This window comes from Stegostoma tigrinum, chromosome 4, assembly GCF_030684315.1.
Source record: "Stegostoma tigrinum isolate sSteTig4 chromosome 4, sSteTig4.hap1, whole genome shotgun sequence".
NCBI lineage: Eukaryota > Metazoa > Chordata > Chondrichthyes > Orectolobiformes > Stegostomatidae > Stegostoma > Stegostoma tigrinum.
Genome location: NC_081357.1, coordinates 40,303,469 through 40,328,323, shown reverse-complemented (window position 1 = coordinate 40,328,323; position 24,855 = coordinate 40,303,469). Strand labels below are relative to the sequence as shown.

The 24,855-nt window shown below is 39.6% G+C and overlaps 1 protein-coding gene across 4 annotated transcripts in view; it reads left to right on the top strand.

The window, feature by feature from the left end:
- rngtt (RNA guanylyltransferase and 5'-phosphatase) overlaps window positions 1-24,855 on the top strand; it is a 376,302-nt gene that overhangs the window by 214,407 nt on the left and 137,040 nt on the right. For all 4 annotated transcript variants that reach the window (XR_009445676.1, XR_007247610.2, XM_048531774.2 and 1 more), the window contains one exon: window positions 7,865-7,933. Coding sequence is in view for 2 of the 4 variants with exons in the window: in XM_048531774.2 (XP_048387731.1) it covers window positions 7,865-7,933 (69 nt within the window). In the remaining 2 variants the exon portion in view is untranslated. The remainder of the gene's footprint in view (window positions 1-7,864; window positions 7,934-24,855) is intronic.

Here is a 24,855-nt window from a genome sequence, read left to right as displayed (position 1 = left end):
TCCCTATAGAGACCACTGGCTAAAATTAGTGGTAGGACCTTTACTGGCAACACCCCTGAAAACCAGGCATGCACATGCCATTTGCAGTAACTCAGTGTGATTCACTCATTGATCCACAGAACATTCTTGTGTCTGTGTCTCATAACCAATTCGATACATTTGCCTTTTGGGCTAACAGAAAAGCTCTGCACCTACTGCAGAAAATCACATTTGCCCAGAACTAACATGTCGGAGGCTCACCATTGCTTCAAATGATGTGTTATTTTGCATAGCTGATTGTAAACAAGTAAATATATGCTGCTATCACTGAACTGCATTATCTAAAATACATATTTTACAACAGTGATAAATTGCCGATATTTGCTGGAATTTTGTTCTACCTTAGTTGGCTTTTCAGGTTAGTAAGCCAGGTGGTCAACCTTTGTTCTTTTCTGGTCAAGTAACTTAATTTTAAATGCAGATTTTTTTTTTACAAGAAGTCATCTCATGCAATGGGTTTATCAATATGGAAAAAGTACAGTAATATCAGGAACCGCAGATGCTGGAGAATCTGACATAACAAGGTGTAGAGCTGGATGAACACAGCAGGCCAGGCAGCATCAGAGAAGCAGGAAGATTGACATTTTGGACCTGGACCCCCCTTCAAGGGTCTAGGCCTGAAACGTCAGCCTTCTTATACCTCTGATGCTGCTTGGCCTACTGTGTTCATCTAGCTCTACATCGTTTTATCAAAGTACAGTAATGTACTGTAATTCCATTTGTATTTGCACATAGAAACTGCAAGATAAATTACCTTGTCTGTGCACTTAATTGTATGAAGTACTAAATCAGAAAAGAGCAGCACAGTTAGTAAGATCTATCAGAGATTGTTGATCCTCCAGTATTGCGCTTGCAATTCTGCAGCCAGCAAAATGATATTACGCATCTATTAATTATTTAAATAGAGCTACTCAAAGCATCATAATGAAGAGGGATTCTTTTAAATATATTGAATATTCAACACATTATAAACTGTATTTCATCTGTTTTTAAACAAGTCTTCTAAAATTCTTCACAAGGGGAAGTAATTCTAATATGGAATGAACCTGAATCAATTTCTTTTTATTCATTCACAGAATGAGGGTATTGCTCACTAGGCTAACATTTATCTCCAGTCTCTCGGGGCAGTTAAGACTCAACTACATTGCTGAGAGTATGGAGTCAGTTTCCTTCCCGAAAGGACATTAGTGGACCAGATGGGTTTTTGCAACAAGTGCCAATCGTCATTAGAGACTTAATTCCAGATTTGTTTTATTGAACTCAAATACTACCATCTGTCATAGTGGGATTCAAACCCAGGTCCACAGAAGATGACCTGGGTCTCTAAGCCATCACCTCCCTGACATGTAGTTTGTAGCTTGCTGGTAAAGACATATAAAATAAATGACCAAGAACCTAACAATACCAGAAAGGTCAATGAAGATCTGTTATTATGGCCACTTTCTAAGGAGTATATTATTACCTCCAATACCTTGACTCTGGCATATCCTTGGAGAGACCGAAAATATGCAATTCCTCAGTGACCAAGGGAAGTAGCATTCTGTAGCATTCCTCTCTGACTTTCCTGAGACAATCCAAACAATTCCACGAGGTCAAATGGAAAAAGTAATGCCAAATCAAAGCACTTAGTTTCTGTTGGGTCAAGAAGTGATAAAGCTTCGGCTAGAAGGTGCACAGAGGAAAAAACGTTCAGTACCTTACCCAAAATAAGAATCACCGAACATCCAGCCAATCTGACTCTTGTATTGTTTAAAAGTGTGACTGTGGTATTCCACCATCTCTCTGTAAATGAAATGAGCATTTGTAACGTGTGGTATTGGGGGTAACATATTGGCATAGATCAAAAATTGGCTAGCTAACAAGAAACAGTAGCAATAAATGGATATTTTTCACGCTGGCAGGATTTCACAAACTGGTATGCCACAGGGGCTTTTTCTTTATTCATTTATTTTGAGGGATATGAGCATTGCTGTTTGGCCAGCATTTGTTGCCCACCCATAGTTGTCCTTGAGAAGGTGGTGGGGAGCTGCCTTCTCGAATCACTGCAATCCACCTGCTGTGGGTTGACCCACAATACCTTTAGGGAGACAATTTCAGGATATTGACTCAGCGACAATGAAGGATCTGTTTCCAAGTCAGGATGTTGAGTGCCTTGGAGGGGAACTTGAAAGTGGTGATCTTTCCATGTTTCTGCTGCCCTTTTCCTTCTGGTTGGAAATGGTGATGAGTTTGGAAGGTACTCTCCAAGGAACTTATATAAATTTCTGCAAATGGGACACAGCTGTGGTGGTAGAAAGAATGGATGCTCATGGATGGAGTGCCAGCCAAGTGTCTGCTTTGTCCTGGATGGTGTCAAGCTTTTTGAGTGTTGTTGGAGCTCGACCCGCCCATGCAAGTGGGAAGTATTCCATCACATTCCTGACTTGTACCTTGTAGATGGTGGACAGGCTTTGGGGAGTTGGGAGGTGGGTTATTGTGGTTATTGTCGCAGTATTCCTCGCCTCCGACCTGCTGTTGTAGCCACTGTGTTTATTTAGTGAGTCCAGTTGAGTTTCTGGTCAATGATAACACCAGGATGTTGTCAGCGGGGGATTCAGTGATGGTAACACTATTGAATGTCAAGTGGCAGTGGTTAGATTGTCTGTTATTGGTGATGGCCATAGCCTGGCACTTGTGTGGTGTGAATGTTACTTGACACTTGTCAGCCCAAGCCTGAATATTGTTCAGACCTTGTTGCATTTGATCATGAGCTGCTTCAGTATCTGAGGTGTTACAAATGGTGCTGAACATTGTATAAACACTGCAACCATGTCCACTTCTGACCTTGTGATGGCGGGAAGATCATTGAAGTAGCTGAAGATGGTTGGGCTTAAGACACTACCCTGAGGAACACCTGCAGACATATTCTGGAGCTGAAATGATTGACCTCCAACAGCCATGGCTGTCTTCCTATGAGTCAAGCATGACTCGAACCAGTGAAGAGCTTCCTCCCTGATATCCTTGATTCAAGTTTTGCTAGGGCTCCTTGACATCACACTCAGTCAAATGCAGCCTTGATGTCATGGACTATCACCATCACTTTACCTCTGCAATTCAGTTCTTTTGAATGAAGCCTGATATGAGGTTAGAAGCCGAGTGGCCCTGGTGGAACCCAAACTGGGTGTCGTTGAACAGGTTACTGCTGAGGAAGTGCTGCTTAATGGCACTGTTGATGGCATCATCCATCACATTTTGATGCTCGAGAGTAGACAAATGGGGCGATAATTGGCTGTTTTGGATTTGACCTACATTTTACGTACATAACGTATCTGGGTAGTTTTCTACATTTTCAGGTAAATACCAGTGTTGTAATTGTACTGCAAGAGCTGGCTAGGGGAGCAGCAAGTTCTGTAGCACAAGTCTTCGGTACTATTGCCAGAATTTGTTAGAGCCCTTAACCTTTTTAGTATCCAGTGCCTCCAACCATTTCTTGATATCACATGGAGTGAACAGAATTGGCTGAAGACTGGTACCTGTTATGCTGGGGCCACTGGATGACGCCAGGATGGATCATCCACTCATCACTTCTGGTTAAAGATTGATCCGTTGGTTGTTGGGTCACTTAACTGTGCCCATGCCTTGCAGCTTATGCTGTTTGGCATGCAAGTAGTCCTGTTTGGTAACTTCACCAGCATGACACCTCATCTTCTGGTCTGAAGGTGGGCTGAGGCCTGAAATGTCAGCTTTCCTGCTCCTATGATGCTGCTTGGCCTGCTGTGTTCTCTCTCTGTTTGGCCTGCTGTGTTCTCTCTCTGTCCCCCCCCGCACCTCCCCCGCTCGCGCGCTCTCTCTCTCTGTCCGCCCCCTCCCCCGCTCGCGCGCGCTGTCCTTCGCTCTCGCTCTCTCTCATGTGCAGTCATCTCTCTCGGGTTTTGTCCCAGCATTTCTGACTTCTCACTCTGAAGTAACTGAGTTAGTCTGTACTTTCGCTATTCGGACCATTGCTCTATGCAGTCATTTTCATTTTTGCACTTCACAGTATTCCTCAAAACTCAGGCAGTAGCTCGCCACACACTTTCGCAAGAGCAATGTGCTTGGTTATTCAGTGCTGATTGTGTCGCCGTTGCCTACATTCCAGAAATCTTGTTTTGCAAAGTTCTTCTTGTGTAATAGTTCCCTCAAAATCAATCTAAGTCTAACATCATAGTTTCTGGCTCCTGTGTAGTCTTCTGGCTTATCACTGACTCCTTCTTAGTCTGCACCTCTCTGTTGGGCTAAATTGAATTCTGTGATGCGTCCAATCTGGAACTAATCTTCACATCTCAAATCCTCATTAACATTTAAACTTTATCTCAATACTTGCTATTCCACATCGTAACTACCCCGTCCAGAAATGCAGTTCATGTTCTTTGTATCTAAAGCTGTTTAGCCCAGGCAAATATTCTGGTAAATCTCCTCTGCTCCCTCTCTCTAGTATAATCACATACCTTCTATAATGCAAACAATACTTTCGGTGGCCTAAGAGCATGATGGGAAAATTGAACTCTCTGCCTGTGAGGTGATAGAGGCAGAAACCTTCATTACGTTTAACAAGAGTTTAGATGAGTTAGGTGCTTGTTTTTAACTTGTGCTGACTTAATGGGCTGTAGTGTCTTTTTTCTGTGCTGTAGATCTCTGACTTTGCTCCGAACTAATCCCCCCCCCCCCCCCCCCCCCCAATTGCCTATGTGTCTGTCTGTGTCTCCCCTCTCGCGCTCTCTCTCTGTATATTGCCAGTTTCCTCTGCCCTATCTATTTTAGCCATAAACTAGAAAATAATTATTCAATATTTATTTTTCCTGTCAGTTAATTAATCATTCAAAGTTTAATTTTCTGGTTAAGTAATTATTCCATATTTACAGTTTGTTCATTTGGATAATTCTGTAGTTAGATTGAATGCAAGAATTCAAGCTGGCTGTTTCTTTAAATTGTTGCTATTGTTTTTTTCTCAGTTTCAGCCTTTTTTTAATGATTTCAAGTTTTCACCTTTAATAGAATGAGAAGAAGCTGTCGTGTAACTGACTACGGTCTATTGACTGCAAAAGAAATTGGGAAGCCACCATACAGTTGATATTTTTTATTTAATCATATAACCTGTTGTTTATCAATCAAATATCACTAAGTTTCCTTTTAGTTTTCTCTGGAATTAGTGTCATAACTGTGTGATATAATGTTGTATATTTTGCAAAGGAGGAAAATTTAACTTTAAATAATTGACATATCCGCTTATAAGATAGCCAGAAGATGTGTGGCTGATTCTGACCTCAGCCATCCGTAAAGCAGACCTGTTAACCATATTATCTTAATTGCAGCCACAAAAGGGACTGTTATGAGTTTGATTCCCTTTACACAATGCACTTGTTTTTGGGATATGAAAATGTAAAATTTTTGAGACATGTAACAAACTGGAAGAAATCTCCATAATTCAGCGTAATTAACTTTGCTTTGTGCAACAATGACTCATCAGACATTATAGCAGCCATCTTAAGTTTGCTGTAAATCTGTGAAACCCTGTTTTTCAAAAATGAGAACTCCCTAAGAAAGGTCTTTGAGAGGCAACATCTTCAGAGAACAATGTTTTCAGCAAGAATTTGCTTCAAGAATCATCCACAGATTGTGTCCTGTTTCAGCACAACTAATTTTTTATTTGTTCATGGGATATGGGTGTTGTTGTCTGGGCCAGCATTTGTTGCCCATCCCTAGTTGCTGTTGAAAATGTGGTGGTAAGTTGCCTCCTTGAATTGCTGCAGGTGGATACTTTTGGAATTCCCTCCTGTCACTGTACCACAGAGAAATACCGAGACTTTATCTTTGTAGGAATTATTCTTTCTTCTCTGTATTGGTCATAATCCTAGTATCTATAATTATTTTGATTAATAGATTGTATTTCTTTATTCTTAAGCATTCAATCATCATTTTTAAAAAATAATGTTTAATCTGTTTTTCAAGAAAGTTTGCCTGCTGGAATACTGTAATTTAAAATTATCTAAATTAGAAAAAGAGGGTCATATTAATTCAGTTTACTGACCATCAGAGGGATATGTAGTTGAAGCAGAAGTAGACTTCGTGTACAAATCAAATTGTTCTCAGATATGTGCTGTACAGTGATGCTGATGTGAACTGCAGTTCCCTTCGAGCAATAAAAATAAAACTCGATTTGTTTTTCATAAACTTGCTGTAGACACTTTTCTGGAGTGTCAGATGAGCCTCTGTCATACAGAAACATGCTTATAAACTAAAGTGCAGCAAAGATGACTGGGTGGCGTGGTGGCTCAGTGGTTAGCATTGCAGCTTCACAGTGTCAGGGACCCAGGTTTGATTCCAGCCTCGGGTAATTGTCTGTGCGGAGTTTGAACGTTCTCCCCCTGTCTGTGTGGGTTTTCTCCGGGTGCTCCGGTTTCCTCCCACGGTCCAAAGATGTGCAGGCTAGGTGGATTGGCTATGCTAAATTGCCCATAGTGTTCAGGGGTGTGTGAGTTATAGGGGGATAGGTCTAGGTGGGATGCTCTGAGGGGCAGTGTGGACTTGTTGGGCTGAAGGACCAGTTTCCACGCTGTAGGGAATCTAATTAATCTAAAAGGGGAGACGGTGTCATTGTGCTAGCAATCCAAAACCCCTGGTTAATGTTCTGAGGACGTGGGTTAGAATCCCACAGACTTGAATTCAGTAATAGTCTGGAATGAAAGCTAACTTAATAGCGACCATGTGGCCATTGTTGCTTATCATTTTAAAATAAAAACCATCCAGTTCACTGATATTCTGGCATTTTTACCTGGTCCGGCCTAGATGTGATTACTGAACCACAGCTTTTTTCTTTATTCATTCATGGGATGAGGGCATTGCTGGCTAGGCTGCATTTATTGCCCATCTGTAATTGATCAGAGGGCAGTTAAGAGTCAACCAGATCGCTGTGGGTTTGGAGTCACACTTAGACCAAACCAGGTAAGAATGGCAGTTTCCTTCCCTAAAGGACATGAGTGAACCAGATGGGTTTTTCTGACAATTGACAGTGGATCATTCTATGATTCATGGTCATCATTAGATTCTTAATGCCAGCTATTTTGTTGAATTTGAATTCAAATTCAGCCATCTACTGTTGTGGAATTTGAACTTGGGTCCCTAGAACATTATCTGGGTCTCTGGGTTAACAGTCTAGCAATAATGCCACTAGGTCATTGCCTCCCCTCGAGTAACCACAGTAACTACGATTGTGTCCTGGCTTAGGATTGGGCAATAAATGCTTACCTAGCCAACAATGCCCACATCCAATATTAGAATAAAAGAAACTTACTATGTGGTGTTTAAAGCACAAGTACGTCAGCATGTTCTTGCTGAATGGCAGTGTTATTTTGAGGGGCAAAACGGCTTACTTCTGCTCCTAATTTATACATTTTGTATGTTTTGAGGAGTTTAATCAAGGAACGTAAGTGCCTTTTCAGCACGGGTATACATTCCCACTGCTGGTCTAACAAGGACCTTTTAAAGATGGGTTATCTGGACTAGATTTATCTCAGAATAACAAGCTGTTCAGGATGATGATAAAACCATTCTGACCATTTAGTCTACCTTGACATAGGGAGAAGTTATTAATCTACCATGGGCAGGTATTTAGACATGGATTGAGATAAACTTTGTTCTGTTTTATTTTCAACTAAAATATTTCAGTGGTCCTTGAAGTACCTATCATCAAATTAAAATGTCATCTTTTTCATCAGCTGCAATTTGCAGCTTAATAACTTTTCCAGTTGTTTGATAATCAGTTTAGTTATTGAAATTGTCTATTTCAATTGTTCCATTCCTAATTTAGCTGCTGGAAGGAAGTTTTGCTCGTGAAGTCAGCCATGAAGTGGATGGACTAATTTTTCAACCAACTGGGGTAAGATCAGTGCATTTGTATGTGTGTGGGGTCTTGTTAAAGTCCATATTTAAGTGTGTTCACTCTTTATTTGATTAATATGGAAACAGTTGTAATGGGGCCTATACAAAGTTGCTTTGGTTTCTCATTGCAAATCTCTTCAGTGGCTTGTGAAATTTCTTTTAAGATTGTTGAAGTAATAATGGAGTATAAATAAAAGTGATTTTATTTAACACTTCTTTTAAAAAAAACAAGAATTCAGTAGCAAGTAACCCTGGATTCATATTGGAAAAATGATATAAGATGGCTCAAATTGTGAAGTCCTGTAAGTCAAAAGTGTTACTATTAAAAGAGAATGTGTAGCTTTTCTTAGAAAGTGGCCAGTCGTTTATTTAAAAGTCTCTTGCTGAATTATGCAGGTAGCTGTTTTGTTAAGTAAGCATTAATTTTGAAACAGAGTATTTTTCAGATATTCGAAAATCGTCTTTATTTATTCTGCTTTTTTGTATTTTATGCCTTTCCAGAAAATTATGGTTCATAAAAGGATTTTTTAAGACAGGTGAATGTAATGCATAAAAAGAATGATCTTGCATTTATACATCAGGCTTTTGTGTTCTTAACATTTCCCAACGTACTTCATAGCTTAATACATTGACGATCAGTTACTGTCAATTTTGTATGCATATGAATCAAACACAAGATGCCACAAACATGCATGAGATAAATTGACAAGTTAATTTGTTTATGGTGGTGTTGGTTGAGAAATAAATGTTAGCCAGGGTATTAGACAACTCCTTGCTCACTGCCACTCTCTTGATGTAGACCATTGTGTCCTTTATAGAGGCATCCTTTACAATCACCTGGACAAGTAGATTGGCTTCAGTTTCATGTCTCAGCAGGAGAATGGCATCTCAGACATTCAACCCCATCCCCACATCCCTGCCCACCAATTAACTGCATTGTACTACCAACCTAGAACAATTCTCAAGTTTTGCAATGTCACTTGAAGCAATAATATTCTTACTCATAAATGAGGGGACAACCTCCTGAGTCAAGCCAGGAACCTCCCAACCTGCCTTCTGTAAGCAAAGGAAAAGCAGTAAGTCATCGAGTGCTGTTGTTTTATTAGCTCACTGTGCACAAAAAGCTCTCTCTATAATCTGAGGCTTTTAGTCTCTGAAGGAATTTTTTGTACTCTTGTCAAAATTCTCAATTTTAATACATTGAGATTTGCGATGTTATCTGCACTGTGACGTATGCGATTTTACTACATTGATATGGGATATAATTTTAACGTTGTATCTGAAATCCTTTTGTTATGGATTCTCTCCAACTGATTTTGCTGCATTTTGTAATAAATACTAACTGCAGCTTAGCTGTCGGACAACAAGTGTCCTGTTTTGAGCCTGAGTTCTTATGAGCTTTCAGTCAAATGAATTAGTTGAATTGCCTCAATTTTGTCATTAAGTTGCACTTGATAACAGAGTCCGTATAGCATGTATTTAGCAGGTAAGTGAACCGCTGGATGACCCATATGTAGGTACTTTTCGTCAACTGTAGCTGTGAGGTCATTACCTTGGAAAAATTTTTGACAACAAAAATTTGTTTATTCTCTCAACTAGGTGTGCAATTTGAGAAATTTATGCATATTCTTGGCTTGCATAAATAGGAACAAGGAATTATGCATCCGTATAGCCTATAACATAGTGCCATTTTTGTGTTTTATCCCCATAACCCTCAGTTATAATGCTCAGTCAGAGAGCCATATGGCTTCTTTCTGCACCAATACAATTCTGTCTTTGGTGTTTCATTTAGGAACATAGTTACAGTATATTTTGCTTTTTGTTAGTGATCTGGGATAAGTAGTGAACCAAGAAACTCTACTTTGCATAATTCTTTCCCTTATCTTTCAAAGTAACATGTAAAGCTTTCCTCTGCAGATCAACTAGAGTGCAGTAATTTGGAGCTGCTTTTCTTTCCAAACAACTTTTACAGTACAAGTGTTGAGAAGGGGACGTTGAACCCCACTGATAATTAAAACTGAAACACGAGCTCCTGAGTTATGGCAGGAGTAAGGCCCCCTTCTAATAATTAAACCTGTAACACCCAGTGAAGCTCGCTTCCCCTCACCTAACCTGTTAAACTGTTGGGGAGAAAGGGAGATTAAATGAAAGAAAATCCCTGCGGTTCACTTTTATAAAGTAACAAGTAACAATTTATTTATTTAACCTTAACTGTGAGCAAATTAACAGAATTACTAACAAACCAAACAATTCCTTTAACTACTTCCTAACTGAAATAAATTCTACTGGTATGCTGTTCCAATAAACACAAATCCCTACTTATATAACCCAAGTAACAAGAAAAAAAATAAAACTTAGTCTTTCAAAGTCAACATGCCTTTCTTCTGCTGTTGTCAAGTCATAAACGCCTTTCTTCCACTGATCTGGCCATCAGGGATGTTTTTCTCTGTGAAGTCTTCCATAAGGCCTCTTAGCTAGAAGTGCCGTGGTATCTTTTATGGATAGATGATGCTTTCTTAGAGAACTTAGCGATTTCTTATAAGACCTGGATGCTTATTTCTCAGATGGTAGTTTACTCTCTCTCAAAAACCCTCTCCTTGTATACCTTGAATGACACATCAATTTTCTTACAATAGCATTGGCCTGAAGTTGTCAAAACTATCAGATTTAAATTTAATTGGCTTTCGATCATTAAATGTTTGGTTTAAATTAATTGGCTGATTCCAGCCAAAACATTAAAACAAGCATTAGGTTTCCAATCACACAGCCAACTGATACGTGTTTCAATTTCCGAACTGTCTGTACCCCTTCAGCTGCTTAAATATATGTTCTGTATAAATCTCTAAGGTTAGAAAAGTATTTTATCTCTTCAAGATACCACGCACACTTCTCCCTTATCATCTTTTTAACCAACAAATTCTCACTTCCTGCATTGCAATTCAAGTTTACTCTACATAACTTTGTAACACAAGGCATTGCTACTGTCAATTAAGATCAATATATTGACCATTTCTTGTATATTAGAAGCCTACTTTTAGCAAAAACCAGCAGAAAAATCAAAGTTCATCACTGCCTCCAATGGGTCAGCTTGCCTTTCAGCTGACTAAGGAAAAGAACATTTGAGGACTAAGACCTCAAACCTGAGAATAAAGCCATGAACAGCAGTGATTCCCATACTCTTAGATGCTTTGGAGATTTGAATAACTGACAACAAATACTTCGAAGCATGTGAAAATTACCACCCACAGTGCCTTTTCAACATCTTTCAGATCAAGTGACAAGGCAGATAGTCCACCAGCAGCATCGAAGTGATGATCACTCACAGCCAACCCCACTTGGCAGGACATGTAATTTCTATACCTGCCACTAGATTCCCAAGGCAACTTTTCCTTTTAGAACTTGGTTGCAGCAGAACACTCCAAGGAGAACAGTGGAAGTGGCTCAAGGATGTCTTTGCACTATCCCAAATATCTCTGTTTGATCACTGGAGGATGCTGGCTTGTGATTGACCAGAATGGAGGACTTTCATCTATGGTTAAGCAAAGAAGTTAAAAATGATTTAAAATTGAAAGAAAAAAACAAAAATATGCTGGGAGATATTTGGCTGGAAGAATGGAAACACTTCAGTAAAGGATGGCTGTAACAGTGAGAAATTGGAGCATGAGAGAAAAGTAACGAAAATTATAAAAATACAATGAAAGCTTCTCCAAAAACACAAAAATAAAAAAAAGTAAAAACAGTGAGTATTCAAAGACAATAGTTTGGAAGTTAAATAAATTTTGGCCTGTATTGCATGGTAAAGGAATATAAATAAAGGAAGCTTTTATTGGCCAACTGGCCAGTTTCTCCTATTTCTCATAATCTTAATTTAGGCACAGCACAATTGATACACAGCCAATTGTTTTATACTTATCATTTTTATGTAGTTTTAATGTTCGTTCACACATGCTCATGAAATTTAACTGTCTGTACACGTAGTTGTAAAATGGTTGTGCAAGAGGCAAGTGAGTTATAAGTGCTTTTTGATTGTTATGTATCCTTCACTTTCCCAAGTACTGTTTATTGCTTGCCAACTCAAATGGTGTAAAATATGATTTGTAATTGCAAGATTTGTGAAAGAGGAAACGTGAAAAATGTTGTGTCTAATGAGAAGTTGTTGTCTAAATTAGCTTGGTCAATCACTAGTAATACCCTTGGGGTCAGCAGAAGAAAATAGCAGTAACCATCAACTTGAATAGGACATGTCATAAGGATGAGAGGTGACTTGATAAAGATGTACAAGATGATGAGAGGCATAGATAGTGTGGATAGTCAGAGACTTTTTTTTCCCAGGGCGGAAATGACTATTATGAGGGGGCACAATTTTAAAGTGGGAGGAAGGTATTGGGAAGATGCCAGAGGTAGGTTCTTTACACAGAATGGTGGGCATGTGGAATGTGCGGCCGACAGTGGTAGTGGAGTCAGATACTTTAGAGACTTTTAAGTGACTCTTAAATAGACGCATGGAGGATAGTAAAATACAGGGTACGTGGGGTAGATTGATTTTATTACGATAATAGGTTGGCACAATATGGTGGGCCAAAGTGCTGTGCTGTTCTGTTCTATGCTCTGTTATAATAAAGGTTAAGCAGCATCCAATCATGTTTTGGATGAAGACTGACAGTGTGGGTCGGATATAATTCATTTTGAGAGTCAGCCCTTTCAACAAACACTCTGAAGTCAAAGTACTGCTTTCAACTTTCACATCAAAACAAGTGCTAGGTAAGGTGAGAATCTAGCCATCTCTCTTTGATATTCAATAGCAATTTAGCCATTTGTCACCATTTCTGAATAATCTACCATCAAAATCCTTAGCTTAGAAACTAAACTGGAACAGTAGTACAGCTACTGGGGGCACAAGAGCAGGTCTGAGGCTGGGAATTCTGTGACATGTAACTTGCTTCCTGCAAGTTGTCCCCAGAACTTGTCCACTATCTACAGTCAAAAATCAAGTCTGTGATGTGATTTCTTTTCTTAGAGGGTTGAGAATCTTTGGAACTTCAAATCTTTTCCTCGAGATATGTCGAAGCAATTTTTTAGACTAATTTTAATGTAGGGGTAGATGGATGCTTGACAAGTAAAGGGATTAAAGTTCATTGGGTCAGGTGGGGATGATTAATTATGGAATTACCCATGATCTTATTGAATTGAGAAGCAGGTTTGAAAGGCTAAATGACTTACTTTTCATATTTTGTGCATTCATATATAATTAAGGATGAGCAATAAATGCTGGTCTTCCCAATGATGCTGACATCTTATGAAAGAATATTAAGGTATCCTGTGTCAGGCCAAAGAGCTTCTGTAAAGGCCGCTTACTGATAGAGTAAATTTATAGATATTGGTATTGAGTACTTCAGTACGCTCCCAAAATCCAGCAATATCCTTGCAGGATTTTGAATTCTGCCCAATTTTGCATTGGGCACTTAGAGCAGTGAGAAGTTTGGTTAAATCAGGGGCAGGTGGAGAGAAAAGTCGTTGGGAGTACAGGAATCAGCAGGCATGCAAGTGAGTGAAAGGTAATAAGTCCAGTGCCATGCAATGTTCAGCCAAATTGTCCAGGTAATTTGATTGTAAGAGAATAAAATGTTATTTAAAAAATGCGTGCATGGCACATTCTAAAAATGTCCAGTTTTCAGACGACTCAGGTTTTTAGGCTGCAGCATTTGACAGTGTTCCCATATACCCATGAAACATGTCTACCTTTATTGCATGTAAGGGTGTGTTTGCTAACATTTGTACATGTAGCTTGTAGCCATGGCTGACTTTCTATTGAGAACATTAACCTCATGGAATTTCATCCAGAGCTGTAACAAATATTTATTTTTGTTTTTTGTTTTGTTAAATTCTGCATTATGTACACTGTACTTGAGTGCATTCATTTGGCATAAGTCACAGGTTACATTTTTTACCAAAGAAACTGTGTGCATTCATTAAGAATCATCTGCTCTTTGACTAATGTATCTGTTTCTGTTGCAACAGAAAATGATTATCAAAGCTGCTTTTCCTGTTTTGATTCTCCATGTAATGGTTCTACTGTTTTTCATTTGTTATGCTTTGTCAATCAATATAATTGCTATGGTCTTTTCCAACTGGCTCTATTGTACAGCTGGATGTAGCAGAAACATCATGACAGTGGGATAAGTACAAACACTGTCCCCTTAGTACTGTGTTAAACAGCTGTCCTGTTCATGATAATAGCTGTTAAATAAGATAATCGGATATGCATCTTAAGGAAACAAATCAAGTATCAAATTCCTATTTGTGAAACCAAGCTGATGCTTGCTTGAAATGGATGTTTTGCCACCAACAGACTTACTGTTTGTGGTATCCCTGGTTCCTAGGCCAGACAGTGAGCCAAGGTAAAATTTGCATTTCATGCAATAGAGGAGATCCAAACAGAGAATAAGAGAGGCAAAGAGAAGGAATGAATTGATGATGAATGTAAGAGGAGATCCAAAAGTCATCTTTAAACCAATAAACAATGAAATGGTAGTCAAAGGAAGGGTGGCATCATTACAGATTTTCTTCTGGAGGCATTGGATATAATTGAGGTGTAAATTGAGTACTTTGCATTCACCTTCATGAGAGCAGAGAATGTTTCAAATATAGCAGTAAAATGAGGCAGTGATAGCAATAATGGACAGGCTGAAAATAGATAAATCGGAAACAATGACAATTAAGTCAGAAATGAGAATTTTTTTCCAGATAGAAAGTTGTCTTTTTTTTCCCCAAAAGGTAGTGAAGCAGAGATTTATGATATGTGTAAGGCAGGACATAGATTATTGATAAGACAGACAGTGAAGGCTTGTTGGAAATAGGCAGGATTGTGGAGTAATCGGAATCAGCCAAGATTAAATGGAATGAGGGAATGGATTTGAGGAGTGAAGTGTGCAATTCTTGCTCTGAATTCCTATATTTGCATGTAACTTGTATTTATTTAACAGCTTTAAAGTAATGAAATGTCCCAAGACAATTAAAAGATTGGCAATCCTCAAAGTAGAAAAGGAAGTCCACGTGAGTTGTATCCTATGGTTTTGAGGGAAGTAAGGGAAGGTTCTAACTACAATTTTCCATATCTCTCTCAGGTTTAGGAATATGGTTTAACATATCTCTCTTAGGTTTACCATCTATATGGACTTTGAAAAAGCTGTTTGATAAAGTACCACATGGCTTTAATTTTGTAAATCAATCTAATGAATTATAGGAATAGTGGCAATGTGAATAAGAAATTGAGGGACAAAAAGCAGAGTGTTTGTGAAGGTTTAAAAACACGAAGTGTTGGAATAGTCAACAGATCTGGTACCATTTGTGGAGAGAGAACCAGAGTTCCATTTGAAACCTAATGTATCTGTGAATATGAGGAGTAAAAAAAGTTATTTTCTCATACTAGGGGTAGGATGATGTATAAAGTGATCTTTCCCAGGGGTTGGTGTTTTAACCTTGATACTTTTCAGATATGTACTGACATCAAGGGCATTACTTCAATTTTTTCAGATTATGCAAAATTTAGAAATTTGATGAATAAGAATATTAACAAAGTTCAGGAGAGCACAGCATTTAAAGAATGATATTGGACAAAAGGAGGTCATTCAGCACATTGGGTTGGTGTTAATTCTTTGATAGAGCTACCTTAATAAACTCTTTTGAATGTTGCCATTGAATCTATTTGCATCTCTATTTCAGACTGTGTAAGTTTGATGTTTTTACAGTTCACTGTGCAAAAGAAAATAAATCTTGTTACTTATTAATCTTTTGCTAATCACTTTAAATGTATGCTTTTGATGCTGTCCTACCGGAAATGGTTCCTCCATGAGATTTTCAAAGCAGTTCTCGAAACCCCGATCTCGACCCGGCTTCTCTAATTTCACCAAGTAACTGAAGTCTCTTTATCCATGGTATAAATTCCAGTAAATCCTTTTTCTATGCCTTTCCAAGGTCTTGACATCTTTCTACCATAGTAAGGTGCCCAGAACTCAACACATTGTTCCACTTGAGTCAAAACTAATGTTGAGAGACATGGAATTTTAGAGCACGGAAACAGACCCATCACTCCAAGTCATCCAGACTGACGAGATATTCTAAATTGATCCGGTCCCATTTGCCAACATTTAGCCCATATCCCTCCATCACGCCCTCCCACAGCTAATTCCATACATGCACCACCCTCTGCGTGAAAGCATTGCCTCTTAGATCCTTTTTTTTTAACTTATTCATTCATTCATGAGACAAGGCAGTCATTGGCTAGGCCAATGTTTATTGCTGGTCCCTAATTGCCCAGAGGGCAGTTAAGAATCAACCACATTGCTGGGGTCTGGAATCACATGCAAGTCAGACCTGGTAAGAATAATAGTCTCCTTCCCTAAAGGACACTGGTGACCCAGGTTTTTCGGATTATTGAATTCAGATTCCACCATCTGCCATGGCAGGTTTCAAACCTGGGTCCCCAGGTTTTCGTCTAGGTCTCTGGATTAGCAGCCCAGAGATAATACCATGAGGTGAAGGCCTCTTGGAAATATATCTTTCCCCTCTTACCTTAAACCCATGCCATCTAGTTTTGGACACCCCTACTCTGGGGAAAAAGACCTTGGCTATTCACCCTACCCATGTCCCTCAGGATGTTATGAACCTCTATAAGTAACCTCTCAACCTCTGATGCTCCAGGGAAAAAAAGTCTTAGCCTATATCAGCCTCTCCTGTCCGACCATGGCACCATCCTTGTCAATCTTTTCTGAACCCTTTCAAGTTTAACAACATATTTCATATAACAGGAAGTCCAGAATTGAACAGTGCTCTAAAGGTGGTCTTACCAATGTCCTGTACAACCAAATATGACATCCCAATTCCTCTACTCCATGCCCTGCCCAATAAAGGCAAATGTACAAAATTCCTTCTTCCTGTGACTCCACCTTCAAAGAATGATAAATCTGCATCCTGAGTTCTCTTTGTTCGGCAGTTGTTCCCAGGACCTGACTATTAATGCACAAATCCTGCTGCCTTCACCACCCTGTCTACCTGTGGCTCCACTTGTAAGGAACTGTGCACCTGAATCCTTTGGTCTCCTGTTTAGCACTACCCTTCAGGGCGGTACTATAATACAAAACTCAAATTTATCTAAATTAAACTCCATCTGCCACTCCTTGGCCATTGACCTATCTGATCAAAACGGCGTTGTACTCTGAGATAACCTTCTCCATCCACTCCACCTCCCAATTTTGGTGTCATCTGCGCACTTATTAATCATTCCTTCAATATTTTATAAAACAACCAAAAAGCAGTGCACCCAGCACCGATCCTTGCAACACACTGCAGGCCCCAGGCTTCCAGTCTGAAAAGCAACCCTCCACTGTCACCCTCTATCTCCTGTCCTCAGGCCAATTTTGTATCCAAGTGGCTAGTTCTCCCTGGACTCCATGTGGTTTAACTGTGCTATGCAGTCTGCCATGTGGATCCTTGTGAAACTCTTTGCTGTCAAAGGTTGAACATAACTTTGAAAACATTTAAAAAATTCTATTTCTCTGTTAATACAGTTGAGGAAAACAAAAAGATTAACAGCAGAAGTGGAGCTCATTTAATACATCCGGCCTCTGGCAGCCCCGAGAAAATGCTGTCTCATCTAATCCCACCTTCCAGCCATTGATTGTAAGCCCTGTAGGCGATGACACTGGGTTAGCGCTTGATATGGTTTTTGTGAATATGATGAGGGTTTCGGCTTCTGCAATCGTTTTGAGCTCCAGACCTTCTGAGTGAAAAGAAGACTCCTCAGAAGGGTCTAGGCCTGAAATGTCAGCTTTCCTGCTCCTAAGATGCTGCTTGGCCTGCTGTATTCATCCAGCTTGTACACCTTGTTATCTCCTCACACTCCTCAGTTTTCTACTAGTTAAGCTTATGCCTCCTAATTATTGATTTCTCTGATAATAGCAACAAATCTTTCCAATTTGCATCTCTTAGTATTCTTATGCACCTCAATGAAATCTCCCCATAGTCTCCTATGTTCAAAAGAATGCATCAGCAGCCCATCCAGTCTTCTCTCACTGTTGCATGTGGATTTAACTCTGACTGTTTTTCTCCAGATAAACCATTGTTTTCAGTAGTATTAAGAACTCAGTACTGATTAGAGAATAAGGTGCACCAAGGAGAAAGTTTGGCTTGGTTCTCCTTTGCTGTCTGATATGACCCATTCACACTGTTTGCATGCATGTAAGGTGCAAGGGACTGTATTAAGAAATTACACTGTGGTTCAGAATGCAAAAATTGTACTGGAATTCCCCCATGGAATTGTCGGCATTCCTCAGCATTGAAGTGTCTTATCCTTCTATTTGTTCCTTCTATTTGTTACTCTATTGACTGATGAATCAGAAATAAACCTGAAGCCTAAAATCACACTGTTCAACCACTGACCATTTAGCTTCTTTCTTTCTGCTAGCATCATTTTGGGTACTTACGTATCTTTTTCAGGTAGCACTCCATAAAGATAAGAGGGAATTATTGAATGCCAGTTTGTGTAACTGTCTTTAAAAGCCTTGAGTTCAGCAGCTCCTCCCTCTGATTTTGACATGTCACTGAATCTTTATTTATTTTTCTGTGGCTGTTCCTTTTCAAGCCCTGTTGCATCGGGATCTGCTCTGTTTTGTTCTCTTAAACAGCCTTTTCTACTTGTCATGTTGACTTCAAAGACTTAGAGTCATTAAAAGACACGCAAACAGACCCTTTGGTCTAACTTGTCCACACCAACCAGACATCCCAGTCTGACCATTTGCCAGCATTTGGCTTGTATCCCTCGAAACTTTCCTATTCATATATCTATCCAAATCCCTTTTTAAATGATGTAATTCCTGTGGCAGCTGGTTCCATACATGTGCCATGCTTTGCATGAAAAAGTTATCCACGTGGCCCTTTTTTAAATCTTCACTCTTCCACCTTAAGTCTGTAGTTTTGGACTCCCTCACCCTAGGAAAAAGATCTTGGTTATTTTTCTTATCCATGCCCCTCATAATCTTATAAACCTCCATAAAAATGGAAACCAGAATTGTGTGCAATATTCTAAAAGTAGCCTAACCAATGTCTTGTAGAGCTGCAACACGACATCCCAACTCCTTTCCTTAATATTCTGATTAACACCTTCACCACCCTGTTTACCTGTGGCTCCACTTGTAAGGAACTGTGCACCTGAATCCTTAGGTCTCTTGTTTAGCAATACTCTCCAAGGCCATGATATTAAGTTTCTAAATCCTGCTGGAGTTTGCTTTACCTAAATGCAACACCTTTATTTACCTAAATTAAACTCCATCTGCCACTCCTTGGCCCATTGACCCATCCCATCAAAATCCTGTTGTATTCTGATGTAACCTTCTTCACTGTCCACTCCACCACCTATTTTGGTGATTTCTGCAAACTTACCAACTAAACTTCCTGTATTCACATCCACATCATTTATATAAATGTCAAAAGCAGTGGCTACAGAACTGATCCTTGTGGCACACTGCTAGTCACAGGCCTTCAATCCAAAAAGCAGCCCTCCACCACCATCCTCTGTCTCCGACCTTCAAGCCAATTTTGTATCCAGTTCACTAGCTCCCCCAGATCTCACGTGATCTAACCTTGCTAACTAGTCTACCAGGTGGAACTTTTTTGAATACTTTGCTGAAGTCCATGTAGACAACATTTACTGCTCTGCCCTGAACAGTTTTCTTTATCACTTCCTCAAAAAACTCAATCAATTTAGTGAGACACAATTTCTCACTCACAAAGCCATATTGGCTATCCTTGATCAGTCCTTGCTTTCCATATACTCCCAGGGTCTCCGTTCTTTCACGTTCCGTAAAGCTGTACCATTTAGTTCATATTTTCCTATTTCATTGTTCTTATATCACTATTCATACTGTTCATATCATTGTTCTTGTATCACTTTGCACATGCCACTTGAGCCCTAAAGCTTCAAACACCATACAAAATCACTTGATCAACAGGTGCCTACTGCTTTTACTTTCAAGATTTGCCAATAAAGTAGTATTAGCAAGAGGTTCAAAAGGGTCTAACACTTGTCACCTGTTTTGTTTTCCACTGGTGTCATTTGGTAGTGCTGCAAAGCTGTGAAACACTAAGTTAACTAAGTGTAGAGCTGGATGAACACAGCAGGCCAAACAGCTTTAGAGGAGCAGAAAGGCTGACATTTCGGGCCTAGACCCGAAGTTCTTTTTTTTAGATCAGTACTTATTAAAGATGTGTGTTTTGGCATAACACATTATTTTCAAGTTAGTTAGCCTTTGTGATACAAATGTATGACTCTCCATGCTTTGGTCTCTAAAGGTATTGCTCAGTATATCTTTGGGGGATGGTAAAATGGCAGCTCATGTAGCTATTAATTTCCAGTCTGCAGGTGAAGTTAAGATTAGATTCTGTACAGTGTGGAAACAGGCCCTTTGACAAAACAAGTCCACACCACCCCTTGAAGCATCCCACCCAGACCCATCCCCCTTTAGCCAGAACACCACGGGCAATTTAGCATGGCCGATCAACCTAGCCTGCACCTGTTTGGACTGTGGGAGGAAACCTATGCAGACATGGGGAGAATGTGCAAACTCCACATAGACAGTCGCCTGAGACCGGAATCAAACCGAGGTCCCTGGCACTGTGAGGCTGCAGTGCTAACCACTGAGCCACCATGCCACCCAAAGTAAAGAGCAACATGCAGCCTCCACTTGTTTATCACTAAGAAGTAGCCTTTCAAGGTAACTGCAAAGGGACAGAAAGCTGTTAGTAAGCTTTTATTGTGACTCTTGAAGCCTTTTTGGAATAATCAAGAGCAATGAGAGATGGTAATGAAGTCTGTTTCTGCGGTCTGGAGACTGATAAGGGGATGTCATGAATAAGTCGATGGAATTCATGTAATTACATTTTTAAAAAAACATAAAATGTTGTTTATAATTTGTTTTTTGTTTGACCAGACTTTGTCAATGTTTTCTCAGGGTTGGTGCTTATAACTGACAGTTATTGCTCTCCAGTAGTGTGCTGCACGGAAAGCAGTGTTTAATGAGCTAGATCAGTGGGAAGAAACCAGTTTTAGTGTATCACCTCCCTGGATCACAGCAGGCAAGGATGATGTATAAATTCTTAAAATTTTCTAGCCAAGGGGATGTCGGGGGTTGTAGGTGTATGTTTTTTTTTTAAATGATAACAGGGCGTACAATTTTAGCTTGAAGCTGTCCCCTGAGGCTGGGAAATGAAAGGTGTATATCTAGAGAAAACTTGTGCTTTCAAAACCTGAATGTTGGGACGAGGGAGTGGAATATTGCTGGTTCCTAATAAATCTCAACAATGTTCAAGATGGACCTCTCGTGTCATATTGCATTTACGATGCTTCAAGGTTCCTCAGAGCAGTCAGAAAGGAATAATTGATCATTGTTCCTGGCTTGAGTTTATGGCTGAAAGTGGGATTGCTGAGTATTATAATACTGCAAGAGAAAGCATTTCCACATTTTTTTTCAAGGATTATGTGAATTTTTATTTCGTTCTTGTGAAGAATTTAGAAACAGTGAGGTTTCATGACGAAGTATTTGATGTCCACTGTGGCCTTAAATTTACTTTAATGTTCAGCGAGAAGGGATATAGATAGTTTGAGTGGCAAATCAAGGACAATGTTGATAAATGTGAAGTCATCCATTTTGGTAGGAATAACAGTAAAAAGAACTATTGTTTGAACAGTTCAAAAATTGCAACATACTGTTGTGCAGAGGGACCTGGGTGTCCTTGCGCATGAATTGCAGAAGGTTGGTTAGCAGGTACAACAGCTAATTGAGAAGGTAAATGGAATTTTGTCATTCATTGCTGGAGGGATTGAGTTTAAAAGCAGGGAGTTTATGTTGCAGCTGTATAGGGCGCTTATGAGGCTACACCTGGAGTATTGAATGCAGTTTCGGTCTCCTCACTTGAGAAAGAACATAATAGTGGCACAGGCCGGGGTGCAGAGGAGATTAACTAGGTTGATTTTGGAGTTGAAAGGATTAACTAATGAGGAGAGACTGAGTAGACTGGGATTATGTTCATTGGAATTTAGAAGAATGAGGGTGGGATCATATAGAAATGTATAAAATTACAAAGGCAATAGTTAACATAGAAGCAGGGAGGTTGTTTCTGCTGGTGGGTGAAACTAGAACAAGAGGACATAACCTCAAAATTTGGGGGACCAGACTTGGGACTGAATGGAGGAAGAACTTGTACACCCAAAGGGTTGTGAATCTGTGGAATTCCCTGCCCAATGAAGTAGTTGAGCCTTCCTCATTGAATGTTTTTAAAGCTAAGATAAATAATTTTTTTGAATATAAAGGAATTCGGGATTATGGTGAGTGTGGGTAAGTGGAACTGAGACCACAGAATGGTCAGCCATGATCTTATTGAATGGCAGAGAGGGTTTGAAGGGCCAGATGGCCTAGTTGTGTTCCTAGTTTTTATGCTCCTATGTTCTTATGTTCCCATATTAAGGGAACTGAGTGCATCTTCCTCACCATAGTGGTGAACCATATTATTCTGACATCACTTGTCCTATTCTGTGTCTGCAGTGCTTTGGATAGTCTTATAAAGGACCTTTTTGAGGAGACATTTATAGACAATACAGAAATATTGTACTCCTTTTCAGGTGTTATGGTTGTTGACAAAATCACCATTACATGGAGGATGATGAATTTTTTGAATTCTTTGCCTTAAAAACTGTGAAGCTCAAGGTGTATATGGATATATAAGGCTAGGAATTTAGCAGCTAATAACTCAGCTGCTGTCTTCCGAATGCTTGTTCTCCATCAAGGCACAAGTCAAGAGTATGATGCAGTACTTATTATTTGCCTGGATGGGTACAGCTCAAACTGCACACCACCAAGGAAAATGTAACCTACTTAAATGACGCCCTGTCTACCTCTATCAACATTCACTTCCTTCATCACTGACATAATGACAGCAGTGACTACCATGTACACGATGTACTGCAGCAACTTACCAAGGCTCCTTTAATATCAATTGATATCCTTTGATAGCAATCCCATCACCTCAATCACCTGGACTGTGAATCATGGTAGTCCACAGGTTCACAGCCACTCTACAGCAACCACTTAAAGGATTAAAGACCCCATTCCCACAACATGCAGAACGAACATGGTTTACAAAATACCATGCAACAACTGCCACAAACATTACATCGGACAGACAGGAAGGAAACTAGCCATCAGAATACACGAATATCAGCTAGCAGCAAAATGGCACGATGACAACGCGTTCCAGGCACCCACCACCCTCTGTGTAAAGAACTTTCCACGCATAATTCCTATAAACTTTCCTCCTCTCACTTTGAACTCATGACCCCTAGTAATTGAGTCCCCCACTCTGGGGGGAAAAAACTTCATGCTATCCATCTTGTCTGTAAACCTCAATCAGGTTCCCCCTCAATCTCTGTCTTTCTAATGAAAATAATCCTAATCTACTCAACCTTTCTTCATAGCTCGCGCCCTGGTGAATCTCCTCTGCACCCTCTCCAAAGCCTCCACGTGCGTTTGGTAAAGTGGCAACCAGAACTGTACGCAGTACTCTAAATGTGGCTGAACCTTAATATCTGTACATTCAGACAATGAAGGCCATCAATAACAATAACACAATGAGCAATAACACAGTGTGGAGCTGGAGGAGCACAGCTGGCCAGGCAGCACCAGAGGAGCAGGAAAGTTGATGTTTCGGGTCGGGACCCTTCTCTCTGGACAAGTGAGCAATGCTCGCATCCTATGAATGGAATAAAGTTATTAAGGTTTAGAAATGGATTAAAAAAGATATTGTTCTAATTGTTTTATGTTGCTGATGAATTGGTTGTTGATTAGAATCTAAGATAGTAAGACTATTTAAGGTTGCGTAAATTGTTTCTCTAAGTGTAACAATGCAACTGTTAGTAGGCACAAAGAACATCAGAGTAGTTGTTTTTCATCGGTACCACTTGAAATCATTTTCATCAGGATGTCTGAACACCAAAATAGATTGCTATTACTAATCAACTTGTTTGCAATTGTTATTACACAACTATGGAGAAGTTAGGATGAGAAGTTAGGCCTCCTGGCCCAAAGGATATGTTACTACTGTATCTTAATGGCCCTCCCAAAGTGGCATACTATTGGATTAGAGGCAGAAGAAAGAAGACAGAAGCCAAAGTGAACATAGGCCCTTCAGAGAATGAAGCTAGAGAAATAATCAGGGATTGAGAAATAGCAGAGGAGCTGAATAAGTACTTTGCATCAGTCTTCAGAGCAGAAGACACAAATAGCATTCCTAAATTACTAAATGTTCAAGAGGTGAAAGGAGGAAAGGAAATTAAACGCGATAATTGTGACCAGAGCAAAGGTGCTGGGGAAGCTAATCAGGCCAAAGACTGATAAGTCCCTGGACGTGATTGAATGCATCCTAGTATATTAAAGGACATAGCTACAGAGATGGCAGTAGTCTTCCAGGAATCCTTAGACTCTGGAAGAGTCCCAGAATATTAGAAACCTGCCAATTTAAACCTTTATTTAGAAAGGGAAAGAGACAAAAACAGGTAACTCTAGGCCTTTTAGCTTAATGTCTGCTGTTAGGAAAATGTTAATGTGTTTTAAAGGATGTAATAACAGAACATTTGGAAATACATATGAGTCAGGCAGCATCAGGATGGCTTCATCAAGGGGAAGTCATGTCTGTTATTTCACTAGGCTTCTTTGTGGCGCTAACAAATACGATACACAAAAGGATTGCAGTAGCTGTAATATATTTGGATTTTCAGAAGACTTTAAATAAGGTACCACTCGTTGGGCCACCCGAGAAAAGACCTGATAGTGTTGGAGGTAGCATATTAGGATGGATAGACAATTAGCTAACTAA